We start from the raw sequence: 18,978 nt of genomic DNA on the forward strand, positions 1-18,978 counted from the left end.
CTGGCTGCCAGAATGCGGGCCACAAGGTCACCTCAGAAAATTGTGGATCTGTGCATAAGCACCAGAGTCCATGGTTCATCACAGCGCTTGGTCCACTTCTGCTGTAGATATGAGATGGTAGAGAGGATCCAGGTGAGGGGACACTCAGAGCTCTGGGGAAGGGGGCAAAGCCTCCTGGCACTGGCACCCTGTGAGGGCAGCGTTTGGGCAGGACTAGGGTCTGGTGGCACTGGGTGCTGGCAGCTGCCGGGTCCCAGCTCAGTTGTGCTCTGCAGATGCTGCTGTATGCCCAGTCCCGTGAGAAGATGCACACAGAGGTGTGGAAGCCACTGAAGGATTGAGGGACACACTGATCACTCCCAGGGAGGCCTTCCCCAGAGGACTGCATCCCCCTGCACAAGGCCTCAAGGCACTTCTCCCGGCACTATTGTCCAGTTGGGCCCTTTCTCTTTGCAGTCCAGTGGAAAAGGTGCTGGAGAGTAAAAAGAGAAGACTCCTAGAAGCCTGCTTCAGAGCTACTCTCTTCCTTCCTAAAGAAAACATATCAGTAAGGTGGACACAGAAGCCCAGGGAGAAGGTAAGTGCTGGGTGAGCTGCAGGAGTCACCAGTCCCTCTGGGCTGCTCTCTGGCCATCCTGCACTGCCCCATGACCAGAGGTCCACGGCAGGGCAGGGTCTCAGCTTTGCTTTCCTGCCCTCATCCCATCATCCCTTTCCCAGGCCCCAGCCACATCCAGTGCTGCAAGCTGCTCTACCTGCAGTAGACTGCCTGCTCCTAGGTGTCTCCTGGGCAGCGCAGGCACCTCTCCTTCCCTGGCACTGGGAGCTCAGATCAGTCCCCTGAGGGTGAAGAATCACTGCCACTGCTCTCTGTCCTCCTTGCAGACCCTGGAAGCCATGGACTCCCTCCTGAAGGAAATAGTGTGGAACACTCCTCCCTCCAGAACTGGCAAGGAGCTGCAGAACATCTTGCAGGTCTGGCCTGTGCAAAGAGTGGGAGTCCCAGAATTGTTCCTCACCCTGTAGGGGAGGGGTTACCCACTCCTGGGTGGGTGGGTGGTCCTCAGACAAGTGCCATGGAGGCAGAGCATGCTGTGGGGACAGTGCCCACCTCTTGTGTGACCAGGCTCTTCTGGAGTACAGAGATTGGCACCTGCCTTCCCACCTGGCCAAAACCTTGGCCCAGGGTCTATGTCCCAGGCCCGCAAGGGACCCCAGGGGCAGGAGGCCCCCTACAGGCTTTGCTCAAGGTCAAAGGAAGCCTTGAGGGACAGTGAAAGTCTGTCCAGGAGCGGAGCTGCGCTGCTGCTACTGGAGTAAGTGTCTGCTCCCGGGGCTCACCAGCAGCTTCTCTTTGCTCAAGTGCTGCTGGACTTTACAAGGTATGAGAGAACTGAGGTGCAGGTTGCAGCCACGGAGAGGATTTGCACATTGAGCAAATGGATGGACAGCTATTCTGAACGGCAGGTAAGGCCTAGGAACCCTCCAGCCATGCTGTGCTCCTCTCCCTGCCACTCTCCCTGGCAGGGCTGCTGCCCAGATGACTCCAGGAGTCGGGGCCACAGGGCCCTGCATAACCAGGACTCACCAGGGATCCAGCCCTGAGCACACTCTCGGATATGAGGCTTTGGCACCAGCTGCCTGCCCTCAGCCCTGCTGCTCTTCTTCCTCCCTCATACAGGACCGCCTTAAAAAAGAGAACTCCACTGTGATGACATCGAGATCTCATTCCTCAGACATCTGTTGGGACATATCCTCCTTTGACAAACACCCTTAGAAATGAGAACTATAGCTAAGAAGACTATTCACCTCAGTGAATTCATCTGTAAGCAAAAAATTAAGGGACATTGTGGTGGCCTTCATCCCTCTGCACACAGACAACACCTCACAGCTCTGCTTCTCTGCTTGACCACCTTTGCCCCTCTGGCTGCTTCCAGTAGCATCCCAGCTCTCTTTCACTGTAGAAGCCGAGTGCTCTCCTCATGTCTTGGATCTGTTCTCTCTCTCTCTAACCATCTTCAATCCTGCCAGTTTGTGGACCCCAATCTGACACCCTCCACAATCTCCCGTCCTGACATCTTGCAAGCAGATCTCAGGCTGGTTTGGAAAGCCTGATGGCAAAGCTACTCTGTCTTACTGACTTCCATGTCTGCCCTGCTCTTTAGGCAGGACAAGGCTAAGGGGTAAATGCTGTGCACACCAAGCAGAAGGTGAAATCAGCTCCTTGCTGATGACTTCCAAAAAGTACCATTCCAAGATAATAAGCTCCCCCCTTGCTGAGACTCTTGTCCATGCCTTCGGCAGAGCACTTACGTGAGCAAAGGGACCCAGATTAAGTGGGGCTGACATGGCCTCACTGTCCCTGATGAGAGGGTTCCTGCTGTCCCCAAGCAGGGACTATCTGAGGGCAGCACTCTGGTATCCCAAGCAGCAGCTCCAGCTCTCCTGCCCACCAGTGAGCCCTGGTCCTCTGCAGGGCCAGCACCCCATGACCATGAGCCCAGATCTCCTCCCTCAGCCTGAGGCCCCTCTGCTCTCATCCTCCTCCACACAGTGACTGTGGGCACTGCTGATGGCACTGCTGGGCACCTCTGGCCCAGGCTGCTCTCAATGCCCAGCAAAGCAGCACCATTAGATAGCTTGTATGACATCTTTGCTCTCTTTCTTCCTGCCACAGCCCTTTGAAAGGTACCTCATATGCTCTGAGAGGACACACATCATCCTTGCAGCCACGGAGGAAATGAAAAAAACTGCACAGGCCGCTGGAATACCACAAAACACTTTTTGCGGGTGGCTACATGTAACCCATGCCCCTTGCTAACAGATGTAAGTGGCCTGTGGCTGGACTGCCCTGCCCTTCAGCCCTTTAAGGCCTTGTTCCTCCCTCCATCCCTCCCTCCCAAACCCAGGTGTCTCAGGTACCTGAAGGCACCTTAAAGCAGAAGAGAGGTATGGAAAGGGCAGCTGAGGCTGCACTCCAGTGGCAGCACTATCCTCACTTGTGTCCCCTCCAGGTGCCAAAGATTGTGAGCTTCGTGCATGAAAGCCCGCAAAGCATCAAGGAAGGACCAAAGCAGCACTGCTTTGACTCCCTGCTTCTCCTGGTAGCTGAGTTTTTCCCCAGGAAGGTAGTCACAACACTGTTGAGCATCACTCCACAAGAAGACAGGTACTGGCCCTGAAAACCCTGAGGGTTTGTTTGCTGTGGAGAGAGGGACCCTGAGACTCTCTGGCTCCCAGACCAAGGAATGCTGCAGGACACCTCTAAGGAGCAGGGTTCTCCATCCCACCAGGCTTTCCAGCCCTGGTGTGTTGTCCGGGCCCACAGCAGCCAAAGCTGGCCAAGCCAGCCCAGAGCCACCATGCTGCTCCCAGTCCCACGGGGAACACCACCTCAGTCCCCCTCCTGCCTGCCCAAGCAGGGCCCCCAGGCACCCCAAGCCACATCGGGCTGGCCCAGGCCATGCTGTGGTCACGGTAGCCCTGCTGACAGTGCTCTGCCTTGCAGTGGCCATGCAACTGTAGCACAGATCTTCTCTGAGCCAAAGATGACACGCAGGATATTATTAGCATTCTCTGTCTTGTTCTAGGTCAACAGGTTGCCCAGTAGTTCCAGCTCTTCTTCTTCAGAAAGCAGCTCCATCTCTGACTTGGCTGTGGGTTACCAGAGAAGCACCTGATCCCCTGCCATGAGCCCTGCAGACTCTGCCAGTGTCTTACTACTGTCCTTGCTTCTACAGCCATTCCCCAGTGACAGCAGCACGCAGTTTCAGCTGGATGATTTGGATGATGATTTGGATGATGACTTCAACATCGATGAGGATCTTCCAACACTCCCAGCCTCCTAGGTGCTTGAAGGCCTCCTCATGCTGTCAGAGACACCTGACCTGGTGAGCAGGGTGGCATCAGGGACAGCCATGTTGGCATCCAGGGGTCTGGGGCTGAGGGTAAGGCGGTGGTTTAGCATGGGCTGGGAGTCAAGTGGTGGGCTGACTGCTCCAAACACCCTTGCTGCCATGTCGGGGCCTGGTGGCTGCCTGGGGAGCTTTCCAGGCATGAATCTCATCACAAAAAAGAAACTCTGTCTGTCATACCAAGCAGGAAAAACGGAGCTCCTCATGCTAACATGACTGAGCTCCTGTGGCTTGGCACTGAAGATCTCAAGGAAAATATCACGATGATCATTAAAAATGTGATACATTAAAACCTGAAGAATTACAAGGCCAGCCCCACTGATGAGAATCTGGTGGAGAACCTCCCGCGCTTCTTTGACATAGTAAGGCTGATGTGGGAGTGTGAGATCTGAGATGGGTACTGGGCAATGACAGCTGCCCTGCAGCCCAGCCCTGTGAGGAGCACTTGGAGTAGGCTCTGCTCCCCTCAGCTCTTGTGGCTTCTGGGCCTTGCAGCCCAGTGCTACTTCTCCCTGCTCTGGAATCTGACTGTGGGCATCTCCCTCAGCCAGGATCACAACCCTCCTGCACTGTGGGCAGGTGGCCACTGTTTCTGAAGCTCACCTTTCCTCCTTCCTGCCAGGAGAGTAGCAAGATCCGAGAGTTCTCAATCTGCCTTTTCAGAGACCACGTGGGGTCAGTGGTGGTGAGGAACAAGAAGAGATGGAAGAACTGTATATGGAGTGCACTGGTCCCGCTGCTCTTTCCCATGAGCAGCCAGCCCCTCAGGGTGGCCAAGATACAGATTTGAAGGCTGAGCACTGTCACAGAGAGGGGTGGGTTGACCCTCCCTGTGGGGCCCAGGCAGCAGGGCAAGGGCTGCTGGCAGTGGGCAGCAGTACAACCTGTGGGAAGGGTCCCCACAGAACTAGCGTGAGCAGGGACGGAGAAGCTGGCACGGCCATTTCCAACACCTGCCCTATGGCTCCAGTAGGTCTTGTCAGCAGCCTGTGACCACCAAAGCCTGAACAGGCCCATCCCCACAGGCTTCCCTGCTGTCCCTGATATGTGCCTTCTGGGCCATCTCGAGAGGCAGGGCTGCAAGCCTCAATCACTGTCCTTTGGGGCTGTTCCCAAGAGACACCCAGATGCTTTGTCAAGGGCATGCCCCAGCTTCCTAAGGGCAGGATCACCCTAGGAACAAAGTCAAGAGGTCTCCTTTGCCAGCCATGGTGCTATCTCACAGCTTCTGTTGATATGCAGGCTGCCAAAGAAGGGCTCCTTACTGCTGCAGAGCTCCTGAGGTGGAGGGAGCTCAAAAACCTGGTGCAGACACAGCAAACATAGCGGATTGGTGATGGTAAGGAAAAGTGCCAAGGAGCAGCCTGGGTAAGGGTTGCCTTACCTGCTTTGCTGCAGCCCAGAGCCCACAGCCTGGAGCTGCACCCCAGTTTCTGTCCTCCAATCACAGAGCCCCAAGGGTTCATCTCCAGGCCCCTCTCCCTTCCCTGCACCCAGTGGGAGAGAGGGCTCTCGGCAACAGTGAGTGCTGGCAGGAGGGACTGCTGCAGCCAACCGGGGGGCTCTGTGACATGTCCAAGTCCTTGTGCTCTCTCCAGCTAGGGAAGGACAGGAGCAGGGCTGAAGAGTGCCTATGTCAGGGCCTGATGTACCTCGAGGACCCTGAGGCCACTCTGTAAGAGGTGGCCATCAGGTTCATTGGTGAGCCCCTGTCCCTGAGTCCCTCTTTGGGCAACCTGGTCCCCATCCCTGCTCCTGCACTGACAGGGAAGTGCAGCCCTGGAGCTGCCCAAGCCCCAGCTGCTGCATGCTGGGCCTCAGCCTCCCTCTGCCACCTCTGCCCACACAGGTGGGCTTGGTGGCCACCTTGCTCAGTTCTACCCCCATGAGCTACTGGTGGTTCCTGGGGTCATCCCTGCTGAGGGGGAGGAGGGCAGGGCCAGGGGCTGTGCTATTGGGAGCACACTGGGGAACAGGGGCTGACAGAGCTTTGTGCCTGGGGTGGCCACATAGCACCTGAGGGACCAAAGCATGCCTATGTGGATGAGATCTGCAGCAATGAGTGGGGAACACATGGGTTGGAGGGGATGTCTGGGGGCCTCTGCAGACACAGGGGTTCATCTCAGCTCTGTTTCTTTTGCTGACAGCCCTTCAGCCCTTGCAGACAGACAGCAATGAAATCGTCTCTTGCCTGGCAACTCAGACCATCTTGATCCTGAAGGCTTTAAATCTACAGCAAAAACCAAGATTCAATCTATGTACACTGCTCTTCTGGCATCACTGAGCCAGCTGGAGGACGGCTGTGATTTAATAAATCTGAAACAATAGGTCCAAACCCATGGTGTCCTTCAGATGCGCAGCATCCTGAGCAGACTGCATCCTGCTTGGCCTGTACCACTGCCTGCAGGACAACTTCCCCTCAGCACACCACAGCCTCTGCCTTGTTTGTTTGAGAAGTTGACCCCTTGCTGAGGCTTTTCCCAGGAGAAGCTTCATTTATCTCTCCTCAGGGCAGTCCCCCCACCACACAGTGAGGACAGGGCACAGAAAGAATGGTCCCAGCTCTGCGTCCCCGTGGGTGTCCAGGCACTCAACAAGGCATCTGCTGTTGCTGCATCACCACCTCCCCTCATCATAATGGTTTTGGAAGGGTTTCTAGGCAGCGTACTGTGGTGTTAAGGGGAACAGAGGGAAACCTCAGGGGTTCTAGAGAGACTGGAGGACAAACAGGGAGTCTCGGTCACCGCCACCATGTCAGAGGATGGGCCTCTGCCACCATGTTGCTGCTGACAGGGGCAGCTGTCCTGACCCACCGGTCAGGGGCATGATGTTCATTATAAATCCTTGTCAGGCTGAGCAAAGACACTGGACATGTGTCCGTGATTACAGTCCCCATAACTCTGGCAAGCAGCCCACTATTCAGACTGAAAAGGTGTTGGCCAACAAGCCCTTAAATTCTTACAGCACACTTCCACAAGAGCAATGTCTAACAAGCCCTTAATTTCATACAGTACACAGCAATAAGTTTGCAATTCCCAAAACAAACTCTTCAAAGGTACTGGCACACAAGCTACCATACCACTACTCAAAGATGCTGGCTAACAAACCACAACACACCAATATTCAGTTGTTCCCCCTAGAGAGGGAAACCTTTTTACCACCTCAGTTGTAGTATCTGGAACATGCAGAGCTTGGGTGCATGTTAATGGGAAGTACTAGACCCGAATTGCAACTATTTTTTAAATCAGACTTAATTTGCAAAAAGTGTAATAGTTCAGTAAACTACTGTGAGATTAAAAAAAAAAAAAAATCTCAGAGACTGGAAGATTTCTGTAACTGAGTAAGCTTAGGAAAACAAGAAACGTTGCCCCTCATCCATTCCTTTATTGTTTTAACAGTGTGCCTAATAATAAAGTTTTGGAGCTTGGTGTTCTGTTTTTTTTCTCTTTTTTTCTTAATAAGGTAAGCTTGAAAATATGTAAAAACACGTTAACATAACTTTCTTCATTAATTATTTTCGCGCTTGCCTATCTAATTTTTGACCATTTTCTAAAAATAATGTCCTTAACATTGCTTAAATTGTAGTTGAAAGAAGGAATTGAGTTCCAGTTTTCCCCAGTGTTTGGGAACTGTAAATTTGGTCAGGAATGTGATTAACCAAGATCAGCCGGCAGCAAGAGCACACATTCCTCTCCACAGGAGAAGGTTTTGCAGAGTGTTACAGCTGGTTGGTACAGCTGGAGGTGTCCCCAGCTCAGGCAGAAAGCTATCTCCCCAGTTTTTAGGATGCAAGCGACGTCTGGCCCAGCGCACTAAGGCAGGGGCCATCCAGGGAACGTCAACCCGGCCGATCCAGCGGCACAGGCAGGGCAGCACCAGGTCTCCCCGCCGATCCCGGGCGGTGGGGAGACGGAGCTGCCCAGTCCCACGGTACGGACACCCCCGGGCCCAGCGCTGCCCGCCCCGGCCGCGCCACCCCCGCGAGGGGCTCCGCGGGGCACCCCTGGAGCCATCGGGACTCACCTTATCCCGCACGGCGACCGCCAGCACAGACTCGGGACGAAGGTCAGAGCCGGGAACGCCATTACCAGAGCGAAGGGAAGAGGAGGAGGAGGAGGAGGAGGAGGAGGAGGAGGAGGAGGAGGAGGAGGAGGAGGAGGAGGAGGAGGAGACGGCAAACCCCGCCCTGCCGGAGCCGCTGCGCCATCTGCTGGGGCAGGCGTAGCCGCCCGCTCCTTCCTCGGGGATCACCGCCTCCAGCACCACTGGGAGGGCGGGCTGCGGGCGGGGCTGCCATGGGAGGCGCCGAGGGAAGTGGCGAGGCCGGGGCGCGGGGGTCAGCGAAGTCGCCGTCCGTCGGTACGAGCAGCTGGGCACTGGGGTGTTTGGCAGCGCTCCGCAGCCGTGCCCGAAATCGCAGAATCACAGAATCGCTGAAGTCGGAAAAGACCTCTGAGATCATCGAGTCCAACGTGTGACCGAACACCACCCTGTCAACTACACCATGGCACTTAAGTGCCACGTCCAGTCGTTTCTTGAACACCTCCAGGGACCGTGACTCCACCACCTACCTAGGCAGCCCGTTCCAATCTTTAACAGCCCTTTCCGTTGAAGAAATTCCTCCTGATGTCCAACCTGAACCTCCTCTGGCGCACCTTCCAGCTATGTCCTCTCATCCTGTCACTGGGAGAAGAGACCGACCCTCACCTGGCTAAACCCTTCTTTTAGGTAGTTGTAGAGAGGAATAAGGTCACCCCTGAGCCTCCTTTTCTCCGGGCTAAAGAATCCCAGCTCCTTGAGTACTGATAATAAATGATGGAGAGCAGCTTAGTAAGCTCTTCTGCCAGCTCACTCATCTCCAGCTCCCCTGGATGAATCCCATCTAGTCCCATAAACTTGTGAGTGTCCAGATGCGCTTCAGGAACTGCTTAGGACCCTAAACTCACTCACAGCAAGGGTAACAAAGACCTGACCATTCAGCATCTGCATGTTCTGATCACTTTGTGGTCAGAAATAGAACTGGCTATGGTGCAAACTCGGTGGACAGCCAAGGTCGCCAGAATGGTGAATGGAAAATGAGTGGACATGGAACCAGAACACTTCCATGGGCAGAAGTCATGGACTTGGCTCAGCTCACCCAAAAGTGCCTTGTAATGGACATCACATCATTACTCAGGGTCACTAATTGTATTAGCTTTCTATTTAGGTGTCTCCTAAAATGTTTGCGTTGTCGTTTGTCCATACAAATCACGTGGTGGGCTGCTGGTCTTCCTGGTACCTGTATCTCAGTGAAGCTGGTGCTGTGTAAAGGCAGTGAATAAACACTGGTGTCTGCCTTGTCTAACTTAAAAGATACCACTATTTATTGCTAAGCTTTTCCTCTTTCGTATTCAGCTCCTGAAGGTGTATTTAATTTTTCCTTGACAGTGTTACCTGCTCTGTGAAAAATGTTTCTGTGTTTAGGTAGGTGCTGTGAAGATCCTTACAATTCTGATACTCAGCTCTGTCAGTTTCCTTTCAAAATACATCCAATAAAATCAACTTTTAGTCCTTTCTTTGTTTTATTTTTTTTCCCTCTCCCCAAAAGTAAATGCATTTAAGATTTTGTGTTCTACATCAAGGAAAAATGTTTTGAAGCCACTAATGAACTGTGGGGTTGTTCTTCCTTAAATGTTTGATTACAGTTTTCCAAATTTGTATGTAAGTGTTAGAGACTCATAGTCAGGACAGAATGTGTTTTTCGTCTCATACTGCAAAGCCCACGATGTGTGACCTGGGCCAAATCTGACATTGCTGACTTTTTCTAACATAGCTTTCGATTTCAAGTACAGGTATTCTTCTTTGAACTTGATACACCTTGAATTTTCCTCATGATTACAGGTCTAAAAGCCTAGTATTTCTCAATTTCAGACACAACCTTTACTGGTTTGCACTTCTAGCAGACCTGCTTAAAGGAGGTATTTAATTGTGTTTTAGCCTCTCAGTGGCAATTTCCTTCTCTGCTACACAGAGCTGTGAGGTGAAATTAATTCACATTTGTAGAAGATTTTAAAAGCACCCTCCCAAAAGTCTTGTAGGAAATGCTCTTGTTGATCTATATCCTTATTTACCCCTAATCAAGCAAAACTCATGTCTTACAAGTACATAACTTGTTAGAGACAGTATTTTGAATGCGTAAAGCCAAACTAAAGGCTAAATTTTGCTCTGAGTTATAGGAACAAGGTTTTCTGTGAATAAGAGGAGAATTTGGCTCTGTAATGCTAGCATTTGTTTTGTCAAATAGCACCTTTTTTTTATACTGAAACCCTACGCACACAACGACTTTAGTCCTGTCATTTGAAAAGGCCAGAAAAATCATTGCAGAAATGTAATGTAATGAATATCAGTTGAAAGTTTACTGTAGTAATCTTGTTAGCACTAAAGTACTGAATCTAGAGAGGGCTCCCTAGAGAACTCATTTAGTAAGTTGCTTCAGATTTATTGTTTGACCAACAAATCCCAATGGCAAAGCTCTCTCTAGCATTTTGTTATTAATGGTAAAATGAAGGTTTTTCCTTGCATTTTTATCCTTGGGTAAAATTCTCATATTCTTTCCTTTAGTTCAAAATAGTAATGATTTTTTTTATGCTACTGTCTAGAAGCTACAAGAGGAGGGAAAAAAAAGTGTGCTTCTCCTGAATTTTCTTTGCCTTTAAATTATTATCCTTTTAAAAACATAAAACCCTTTTCTATTTGCTTAGTTCAAGACAACTAACAGTAATGAAAGAGACCCATTAGACGCAGCTCACCTATTTAAATGCCAAGGAAAAATAGTCTCTTGAAGTGTGTTTTCTATTGTCTCTATGCAGGTCAATACCAGGCTTAGCAGCTGTGCTTTATTTGAGAGATTCCTTCTCATCCAATCTCACTTGCAGAAAGCTTTTGCTGTTAAATATCTGAGATTAAATAACTTAGATTTTATTTTGCCTGCTTTCTTTATGCTGAATGTATGATGGTTAAATAGGCCAGCCTTTTTAATAAAATCACACTGGAACTTCGGGAAAGCATCAGCATTTTTCAGTTTTACCTGAGGACAGCAAAAGAGGCATCTCTGCATTCAAAGATGGATTGTATGCTCTAGGATTAAATACAGACACCAACAGTATTCAGTGCTCACCAGAGAGGGACATAGAGAAATAGTAACCTCAGTGATTTCTTTTTCTCATCATCTCTACAAGATACATATCATAATCCATGTACTGTATCTACAAGAGTTGAATTTGCTGTATGTGTCTGTCTCTAGAAACCTATACCTCCAGATGACCCCTTCCTTTTTTCTTTTCTCTTTTTTCTTCTCTTGTCTTCCTTTAAACTACTTAGGATTCATCTGGCTGCTCAGGTGAGCTAAAACATAAAAAACTCCATTTTTTGAATAAGTCACATAAACCACTTTCTATTCTATTGGTGGTGTTACTGTTTCCTCACATAGGTGATATGACTTATTTTCTTAGCATGTTTTTAACTATTTCTTCTTTGCAATGTATTATTACTCATAAAAGTGTGATCTTGGGGGAGCAAAGTCACAAACCTCACAGGATGGGCTTTCAATGTGGCTCAGTGTTACACACTTTTTTTCTGTCCCTTTATAAATGTGCACAAGTGCATTTTGCCATATATGTCCTGTCATAATAAATATGAGGTATGTGTGTGCTAGATAAAATATTGTGCCCTTATTATGAAACACAAAATCATACAGTAAGAGTTCAGACCACTGGATCCTGATATTTTGGTTGCAGAATGATTGGCTGTTGTAATCTATACTAATGTGCTATGTGTCTCACATAATTGCAGGTTCTCTGACATGTTGATACAAGCCTGAACAAAAAGTGTTTTGTGTAACTTTGTGGTGAAAAGGAGGAACCATACTGACATAATCAGAGCTGATTTTGATACATTGAGATGACGACTGTATCATTTGCATCTCCACATTTTTCAAGATTGCACAATATTCTACAGTATGACCAGTAAATCATATTTTCTGGTTTTGTTCTGTAATGATAATTCTTGCATCTTTGCAATAATTTCTATAGTCTTTGTGTTGGGTGTTTAACAGTTTTTCCTGTAAATTTTCTGAAATATGCTTTCGGTAATGTCACAGAACTGAAGTCAGTATTAAGGAGTTCAATATTTGCCATCCTTTACCATGACAAGGCAGCTGTTCTCTCTTTAATAGAACTTGTTTATCCAGGAAGCAGATGTGTCATGTACTTTATTATTCAGAATTTGATTTCCATGACAAATGGGTTTGCATTACCACTACAGGGAACTTTAATACATATTTAGCAGAAAGATTGCTTGATGATTTGTTCACCTTCCTCTTGAAAATCAGTTCAATAAATCCTGCAGGACTTACTTGTGATGTTAGCATGGTTTTTGTATTGATGATGACAAACATGTGAGAGAGGGGTTTTCCTAGTTTTGCTGCCATAGTGTAGAAAACTACAATGTTAGCAAAGGGCATTAATCATTGACATCTTTGTAAGTCTGATTTTGGAACCTTCTGTTTATGTGGGTCCTGTTCTTTCCTCAGTATGAAAAGTATGCTCAGTTCTTGAAACTCAAAAGGAAATTAGCCTTGGACCTATTTACTTAAGCAGAGATTTTTACCAACAAATAAATACAAACATGAGCTCTGATCAGGAGCTAAAAAATTTTACAGTGCTCTACTCCACTTTTCTTGGCTGGATTGCTGGTTCATTCTCAGGCAATCATTAATTCTGGAGGAATAGCCTTTTTGCACCATTGTGCTTCGTCTGGATCTAAAATACCAAGTTCTTAACCCAGAGTTCTTAGTAGTCATCTCCACTCACCACTCGGTACATGCTTTGAGCTCTCTGTACTAATGTCCCATCCAAAAACATCCTTGTTACTCCAAACCATTGCAGTTCTTTTACCATGAATGCAAATCAATTTATCGCATCTAGCTGCAGATCATTCTTATGTAATAAAAACATAATCTCTTCTATCTCGAATCATGAATCTTTCCAAAACTCTCAGCATTCAGTTAAGTTGGACAACGCATATAATTTTGATTAAAATCCTGTGTATTGGGCTACAAGTTTAGGCCTACCTCACTGAAATATTTTCACAAATGAGGTTCTGAGAGGCTAAGCCTCCTATCTGAGAAGTACTATGATTATTTAGGCACTTTGCTGCTCTTGAAGGGCTTGCCTCAAGTGTGCCATCAAGTTAGCTGTCAGACTGTATTTTTATTGCTTAGTACTTCTCTTATGTGCTGTAATGTCTCTCAATATTTTCTCTCAGTATTTCACTGTACAGTCTTTCTGATCCCTTTACAATACAGTTGCAGGAGGCGTCTGTGTTGGGCAGGGTCTAGTACAATTTTGCTTAAGTAGAACATAGGCAGATTCCTACTTACCTTGGTCGTTCACTATTTACTTTCAGTATTCAGACACAGAAGAAGGCTATACACTCTGTAGTCATCACAGTAACTTTTCTGCTTCTTATCAGCGTCAGTTAGCTGCTCTTGCAAGTCACAGTTGCATGTTTAAATAAACTATTTGGTAATTTTGTTGTGAGACTTCTCTCTGTAATTAGTGTGTTGGTGTTGCTACCTTTTCCTCAGCAGGTTGCTCTGTTTATTGACTGAACATTTAAACTACACAGGAATATTATTCTAAAGATATTTAACCAGAACAGAAGCAAAAATACAATTACAAAGAATGGTTTTTTTTAGGAAATAACATACAAAACAACCTCAAAGATATTTGTTAGAGGTTTACATGGTAACCAGCAAACCTGTGTATTTAGCTTTTGAAAGATCTATGTGTTTTAAAATGTTGTAGATTTGCAACCCCTATTAACAAGCTGTGGAATGTATACATTCTCATCTACTTATTCTGAAGTGCTACAACTATTTGTAAAAGGTTACATATCATATCCTATTTGTCAGTACTGGAAAGATATTCATTAAAAATAATCTGCGGAATGCAGGAAATGAGAAAATCTTGTTTGAATGCATCTAAAGTGGTATGTTGGGTTGTATTGGGTTTTCACTCTAAGAGTACCTAGAAAAGAAACATCATTGGAAGGAATTCAATAAGGACATGTAGTTAAAGAAGTCTTATTTTACATATGAATCAACAAATGACAGAATTGTTGTTAATTAAAGGAATTGAAATCTTCCGAAGCTGGAGTCCCTTTTAGTTTCCTGAACCATTAAATGATGCAGGTGTCGTTTGTGAGCTTGGCCAACCCTTTTGCCACAGAACTGGTACTCCTAATTTTTTGCTTTCACTTGAAATGAAAAAAGTATTTTGAGCCATCCTTTCTCGGTTTAAACTTTATGCCAGGATAAGCAAACAGTGCTACTGAAAGGAGCAGTTTTTCTATTTTCCTCAGTCCCTCCTAGTTCACTCCCATGCCTTCTTTTCTGCTGACATGGCTGTTTTCATGGCCAAGCATTGACCCAGTTCAGGGAATTGATCTGAGTTACAATTAACCAGGGAAAAACCAGTAAGTAAATGAATAAAGGTTAATTGTGACCCAGATCAAACAAAACCCTTATCCTTTTCATTACACAGATAAATGCATGCACATGCTGGTGCCACGGATGGAGATGTAAGGGAGCCTGACAGGCAGCATGATTGCTTCTCTCAGCAGCAGTGCTGAGATGTCAGCTTATGACATTAATGCATTAACACACCACCTCTGAGGGATTTGTTTCAGTTTCTGTCACAGCCTTGAGGGATTTGATATACCTTCTCTCTTGGGCTGTTTATATTGCTAAGATGTTTTATTTTGCAGAAAGTATATCTATAAGTAGGTATAAATGGGGCTGTTACCTTGCTCCTCTAGGAAGCATGTTATAAAGCCATAGTAATCTGCATCAATTAGCATGTAAAAATGAAAGTTGAAAGAGGGCTTGGGGAAGATATTAAATCCCTACACTTTTTTTGGTTGACAAAGTGAAACTGTTAATGGTCCCAGTAAGCAAAAGACTGCATCATGAGCTTCACCCTCTATCAAACAATTGTTGTAGTAAACATTTTTCTCATGTGTGGGATTCTTTGGGCCTTGATGTATTTTAACTGGCAGCATCCTCTACTTCTGCTTGTTTGTGTTCACCCTTGCACAGCCAATTGTGCAGTGCTGACACCAGTATTTGTGTGGGCATTCAGTGAACCAGATCAGAGAACTATCCAGTTAAAAAATAACCCACACAAGAAAACCCATCAGCTGGACCAGTTTCCCATTTTGATTTACTCTCTCTACAAAAATAGTGAAGCTGACACAGCTCAGAGTGTAGTTACTGTCTGAGATGCCATGATTGCTGGAACATTTATATTTGGACTACATCCTATGTTAGAAAGACTTAGTTTCCTCAGTAGGTTAATGTATCTCACTTTCCACATGGTGACCCACCTAACTATGGTAGATCTCTTCCTGGCTTTATTAGCATGAACATTAGTGAAAACATATCAATTATCTAATAACTCCTACCAAGCTGCTGAATTCAGGGTAGGATAAATTTAGAGCATTTAAACTATCTAAGACTCGAATTTGCCAGTGTTGGACTGCACCTCCTACAGCTCCAGCACTTCAAGAATCCCAGTTTCACCCAGTGAGCGTCCAGACTGCAGGACGTACATGCTGCCTTTTGTTTGCTCAGTGTGTAATTTGCTTTGCAGACTGCATCCTGCACCATTTGCAGGATGGTCTCAATTAGATTGCTGAATAATTCAACCTGGTTTTTGTCTGCACATTCCCCAAATGCTTCAGCATGTACTTAATATATCCCTCTGTTAAGGGAAGATTTCTGGTCTGATTTTCTTCATGTAGGGCAATTCTGTTCCAGTAAAGGCAAAATTCACCTCAAAACTTCTCTCATGGGTCTCTTTGAGATAGTAATGGCCTTCTTATCTGAAGGAGCACAGACTCCTTTCCATCTCTATCTGCATTAGCTTTGAGGAAATCAGGTAATCACAGTCTCCCAACAAAGTTTAACTGTTGGTATTCTTTCAAGCTGTAACTTCATAGTCTAGCAAAATGTATCGATATTGCTTTGATCTTTAGTGTATGCCACTATCCCATTTTATCTGATGGATAATTACTCTACTAGACCTGCTACAAAGCTTTCCTACCATTTCTCTCCTTTCCGGACATAAGGCTTGGGTAATACATTCAGACAATGAATCTAAAGTGAAAACCAAAAAGTTTTAAATAAACTATAAAATAATGTCACTTCAGTAAATAGGTTTCATACTATCCTCTCATGGTTATTCATTGATATCTACAATGCACCTCCACAACCCTTGGTCTCTTTCTGCTTTTGTCTAGACCAGAATATCACCAGGATGTTCACGTTCCTTGATAGCATCTCTCTTGCTTACTTGTAGAAAAGTCTTTGGTTAATTTCGATAGCCAAAGTAATCACACACAATGTGTGTGAAAAATAATGATTATTAGTGTGAGTTATTTGGGATTTTTTTTTTCTGAAAAAATGTTTGTCAGAATGTTCCGGTCTCATCCACTGCACTGTAGCTTACTAGAATCCTCCCAATTTGATATTTAGTGCTTAGCAACGGCCTTGAATGGTAGTGAATTTCTGGTTAAGGATTTTTTATTTTTATTTTTAAAAATACATAATAATATATAATAATGAATATGTAACTATGTGGAGCATTCATCTCTTCTGGAGGGTAGTTAAGCCCAAGCTTTGTTTTTCATTGTTTAATGCTTACCTTGTGGTAGCGTGAGTCCTAGGCCTCCTCCCCATAGTGTTAGGTTTTGTACAGACACAAGGCAAGAAAACTTTCCACAACTATACAACTGTAAATCAAGATACCACATACAGTTATTAAAGAGTGAAACGACATAGCAGTGACAACATTAGTCAAAGGAGCTGGCTATGGTCTCAGCATGTCAAGCACTTCATATTTGTCAGGCACGAAACAGAACATTGAAATACTTCTATTTTATAATTTTTGAGAACTGAATCTGTTCTGAGGTGTTCTGGTGATGATACTAGGAAAAGTTAGTAAAACAGTGCTTTTGAGGAAGTGGTGGCAGATAGGCCTGCATTGTCACAATTATTTTTTTCACCAGACGGAAAAATAAACCACCCAACAAATTAACTTCTAGGCCCTGGTCTTTTAAAACATTCTCAATAGAAAAGCATCTATAACTACAGTCAGAGTAGCATATGAGTCTATGTACCTGCTGATACCTGCTTGGCTCAGCATCCAAAAGTGGCATATAACTTGCTGTCGTTTGAGAGATCTATGCCTCAAAAGGATCGAGATACCTCCTATTGTTTCCCAGCTTTTAATTTCCAGGAGAATAAGACCTCAGAAGGGCAACATTAAAATGTATCTGCTCTTTAGGGAGTTGCCTAAATCTCACTAGTACAAATTGCAAAGTTTAGGGGAATGATTTCAGTCCCTTTTCTCTTTAGAGCTGACACATATTGCAGACAGGATGACCTCTCAATGAGGGATGGTGTCCATAGGATTCCCCCAAGGGTACGTACTCATCCTCATTTCTTGAGACATTTTTAAAGAGCTTGTTCTTATTTTAACATCCAAGTGAAGGAAATGGCATGGAAAGGGATACAGCAGGAAAAATAGGCTTTGCCCAAATTTGACACGTAACTTACATGTGAAAGCACCCAACCAGGTTTTGATAGGCTTAGGTTCAAGCTGTGTCTCTTACAAAAGACCCTTAAATTTATTTAAGAATTGCTTTGCAAGCATTCTGCAGTTTCCACAGCTCCTAAGTCATGTACCAGCTGTCCTCTTACACTGATTTTAATGGCAATAAAAATAGCATAAGGTGGGTGGAAAAGAGAATGGGGCAACTTCATGTCTTGAGGTAGCTGCAATTCTGTTCTGAGCTGTCTTCTCAGCCTTGACTCCCTCAAGCTTCCTGCTTGCAGTGCACAGCTGATTTCTGCAGGATGCCTGTGGCTGCTGCCCTGTCTCCTGCTGGCCAGTTACTGCTGCCCTTGTGATAAGTTAAAGAAATCATAGAATCAACTGGGTTGGAAAGGACCTCTGGCTGGTGGCCATGGCAACAGGGTCTCAGGCAGTGATAGCTGGTTTAGATTTGGCCTGGATTGCAAGCTCAAGAGAAGACAAATGTTATTTGTTTTTCTTCTGGGTAAGGATTTCAATATTCATTAAAAACTCAAAATTGCCACTAGATCTTGGTTAAGCCTTTTTCATTGAAAGACACCAGTCTTTTATTTTGGTTGTAATTGTGTTGTATAGCTCATTTCCTAATCCATTAATTTTCTGAAGTCATCAATTTTGTAAGATATGGTGCTGTAACATGGTCTCTAGTTTTGCTGACCTTAGTGGGATTGTTCAGCAGAACGAAATAAAATACATGTCTGATGGCAGCATAGCAGCCTTGATTTAGGTTTATTTAAGTGCTGTTTTGCCATCATGTTCTCTCACTCTTGATGTTTGTATTAGTATCGACATTTTCTATATATTTATCCAAAAGTGAAAGAGTTGCCTTCTAGTGTAAGTATAATTGATCTTCCCAGACCATAGTCATGTATCAAAATCTTCATATAGCTAAAACTTAGAACACAGTTAAGAGCATGTTAGGGAAAGAAGGAGTTTTAGCAGTAAATCACAGCTGGGTTGGAGATAAGTCCAACGGGGCATTCAGATAATTAATTTCCTCCCACAGCCCAGGGCTTGGATGACCCAGCAGGCTCTAGCCACCACAAGCCTGTTGACAAGGGTATGGTGCAGGTCCATTCAGGAGCTGTGCTTTACCTGGCCGCAAAGCTCAGGTGTCAGAGGCTAGTCATACCTTCTTAAATGTGTGCTAGTGGTGTTTTCCTGTGTTGATGATGTTCTTGGAAGCTGCCCTAACACATAACATTTTTGCTTTGTAGTTCTTCTTTGCCTTTTCTCTTTGCTTTAAGGCAAGTTTGGTTTTGAAATGCAATTTTAGTCAGGAGGTATGTCTTGATTTAACCCCAGCTGGCAACTAAACAACACAAAGCCTTTCACTCTACACACACGTATACCTCACACACACACATGCT

At 45.9% G+C, this 18,978-nt stretch overlaps 1 protein-coding gene across 4 annotated transcripts in view; it reads right to left on the bottom strand.

The window, feature by feature from the left end:
* The window catches only part of ECI2 (enoyl-CoA delta isomerase 2), a 28,824-nt gene extending 20,679 nt beyond the window's left edge, over positions 1-8,145 (bottom strand). The window contains exons 1-2 of one of the 4 annotated variants that reach the window (XM_027666782.1): positions 8,086-8,145; positions 7,938-8,028 (exon numbers count right to left, since the gene is read on the bottom strand). In XM_027666782.1, the coding sequence (XP_027522583.1) occupies positions 7,938-7,999 (62 nt within the window). In that variant the 5' untranslated portion in view covers positions 8,000-8,028; positions 8,086-8,145. Of the gene's footprint in view, positions 1-7,937; positions 8,047-8,085 lie in introns of those variants that run through there. The other 3 variants (XM_027666785.1, XM_027666783.1, XM_027666778.1) reach the window with 3 other exon arrangements.
* Positions 8,146-18,978: the final 10,833 nt, after the last annotated feature.

This window comes from Corapipo altera, unplaced genomic scaffold (genome assembly GCF_003945725.1).
Source record: "Corapipo altera isolate COAL_440 unplaced genomic scaffold, ASM394572v1 97, whole genome shotgun sequence".
In the NCBI taxonomy this organism is placed as follows: Eukaryota; Metazoa; Chordata; class Aves; order Passeriformes; family Pipridae; genus Corapipo; species Corapipo altera.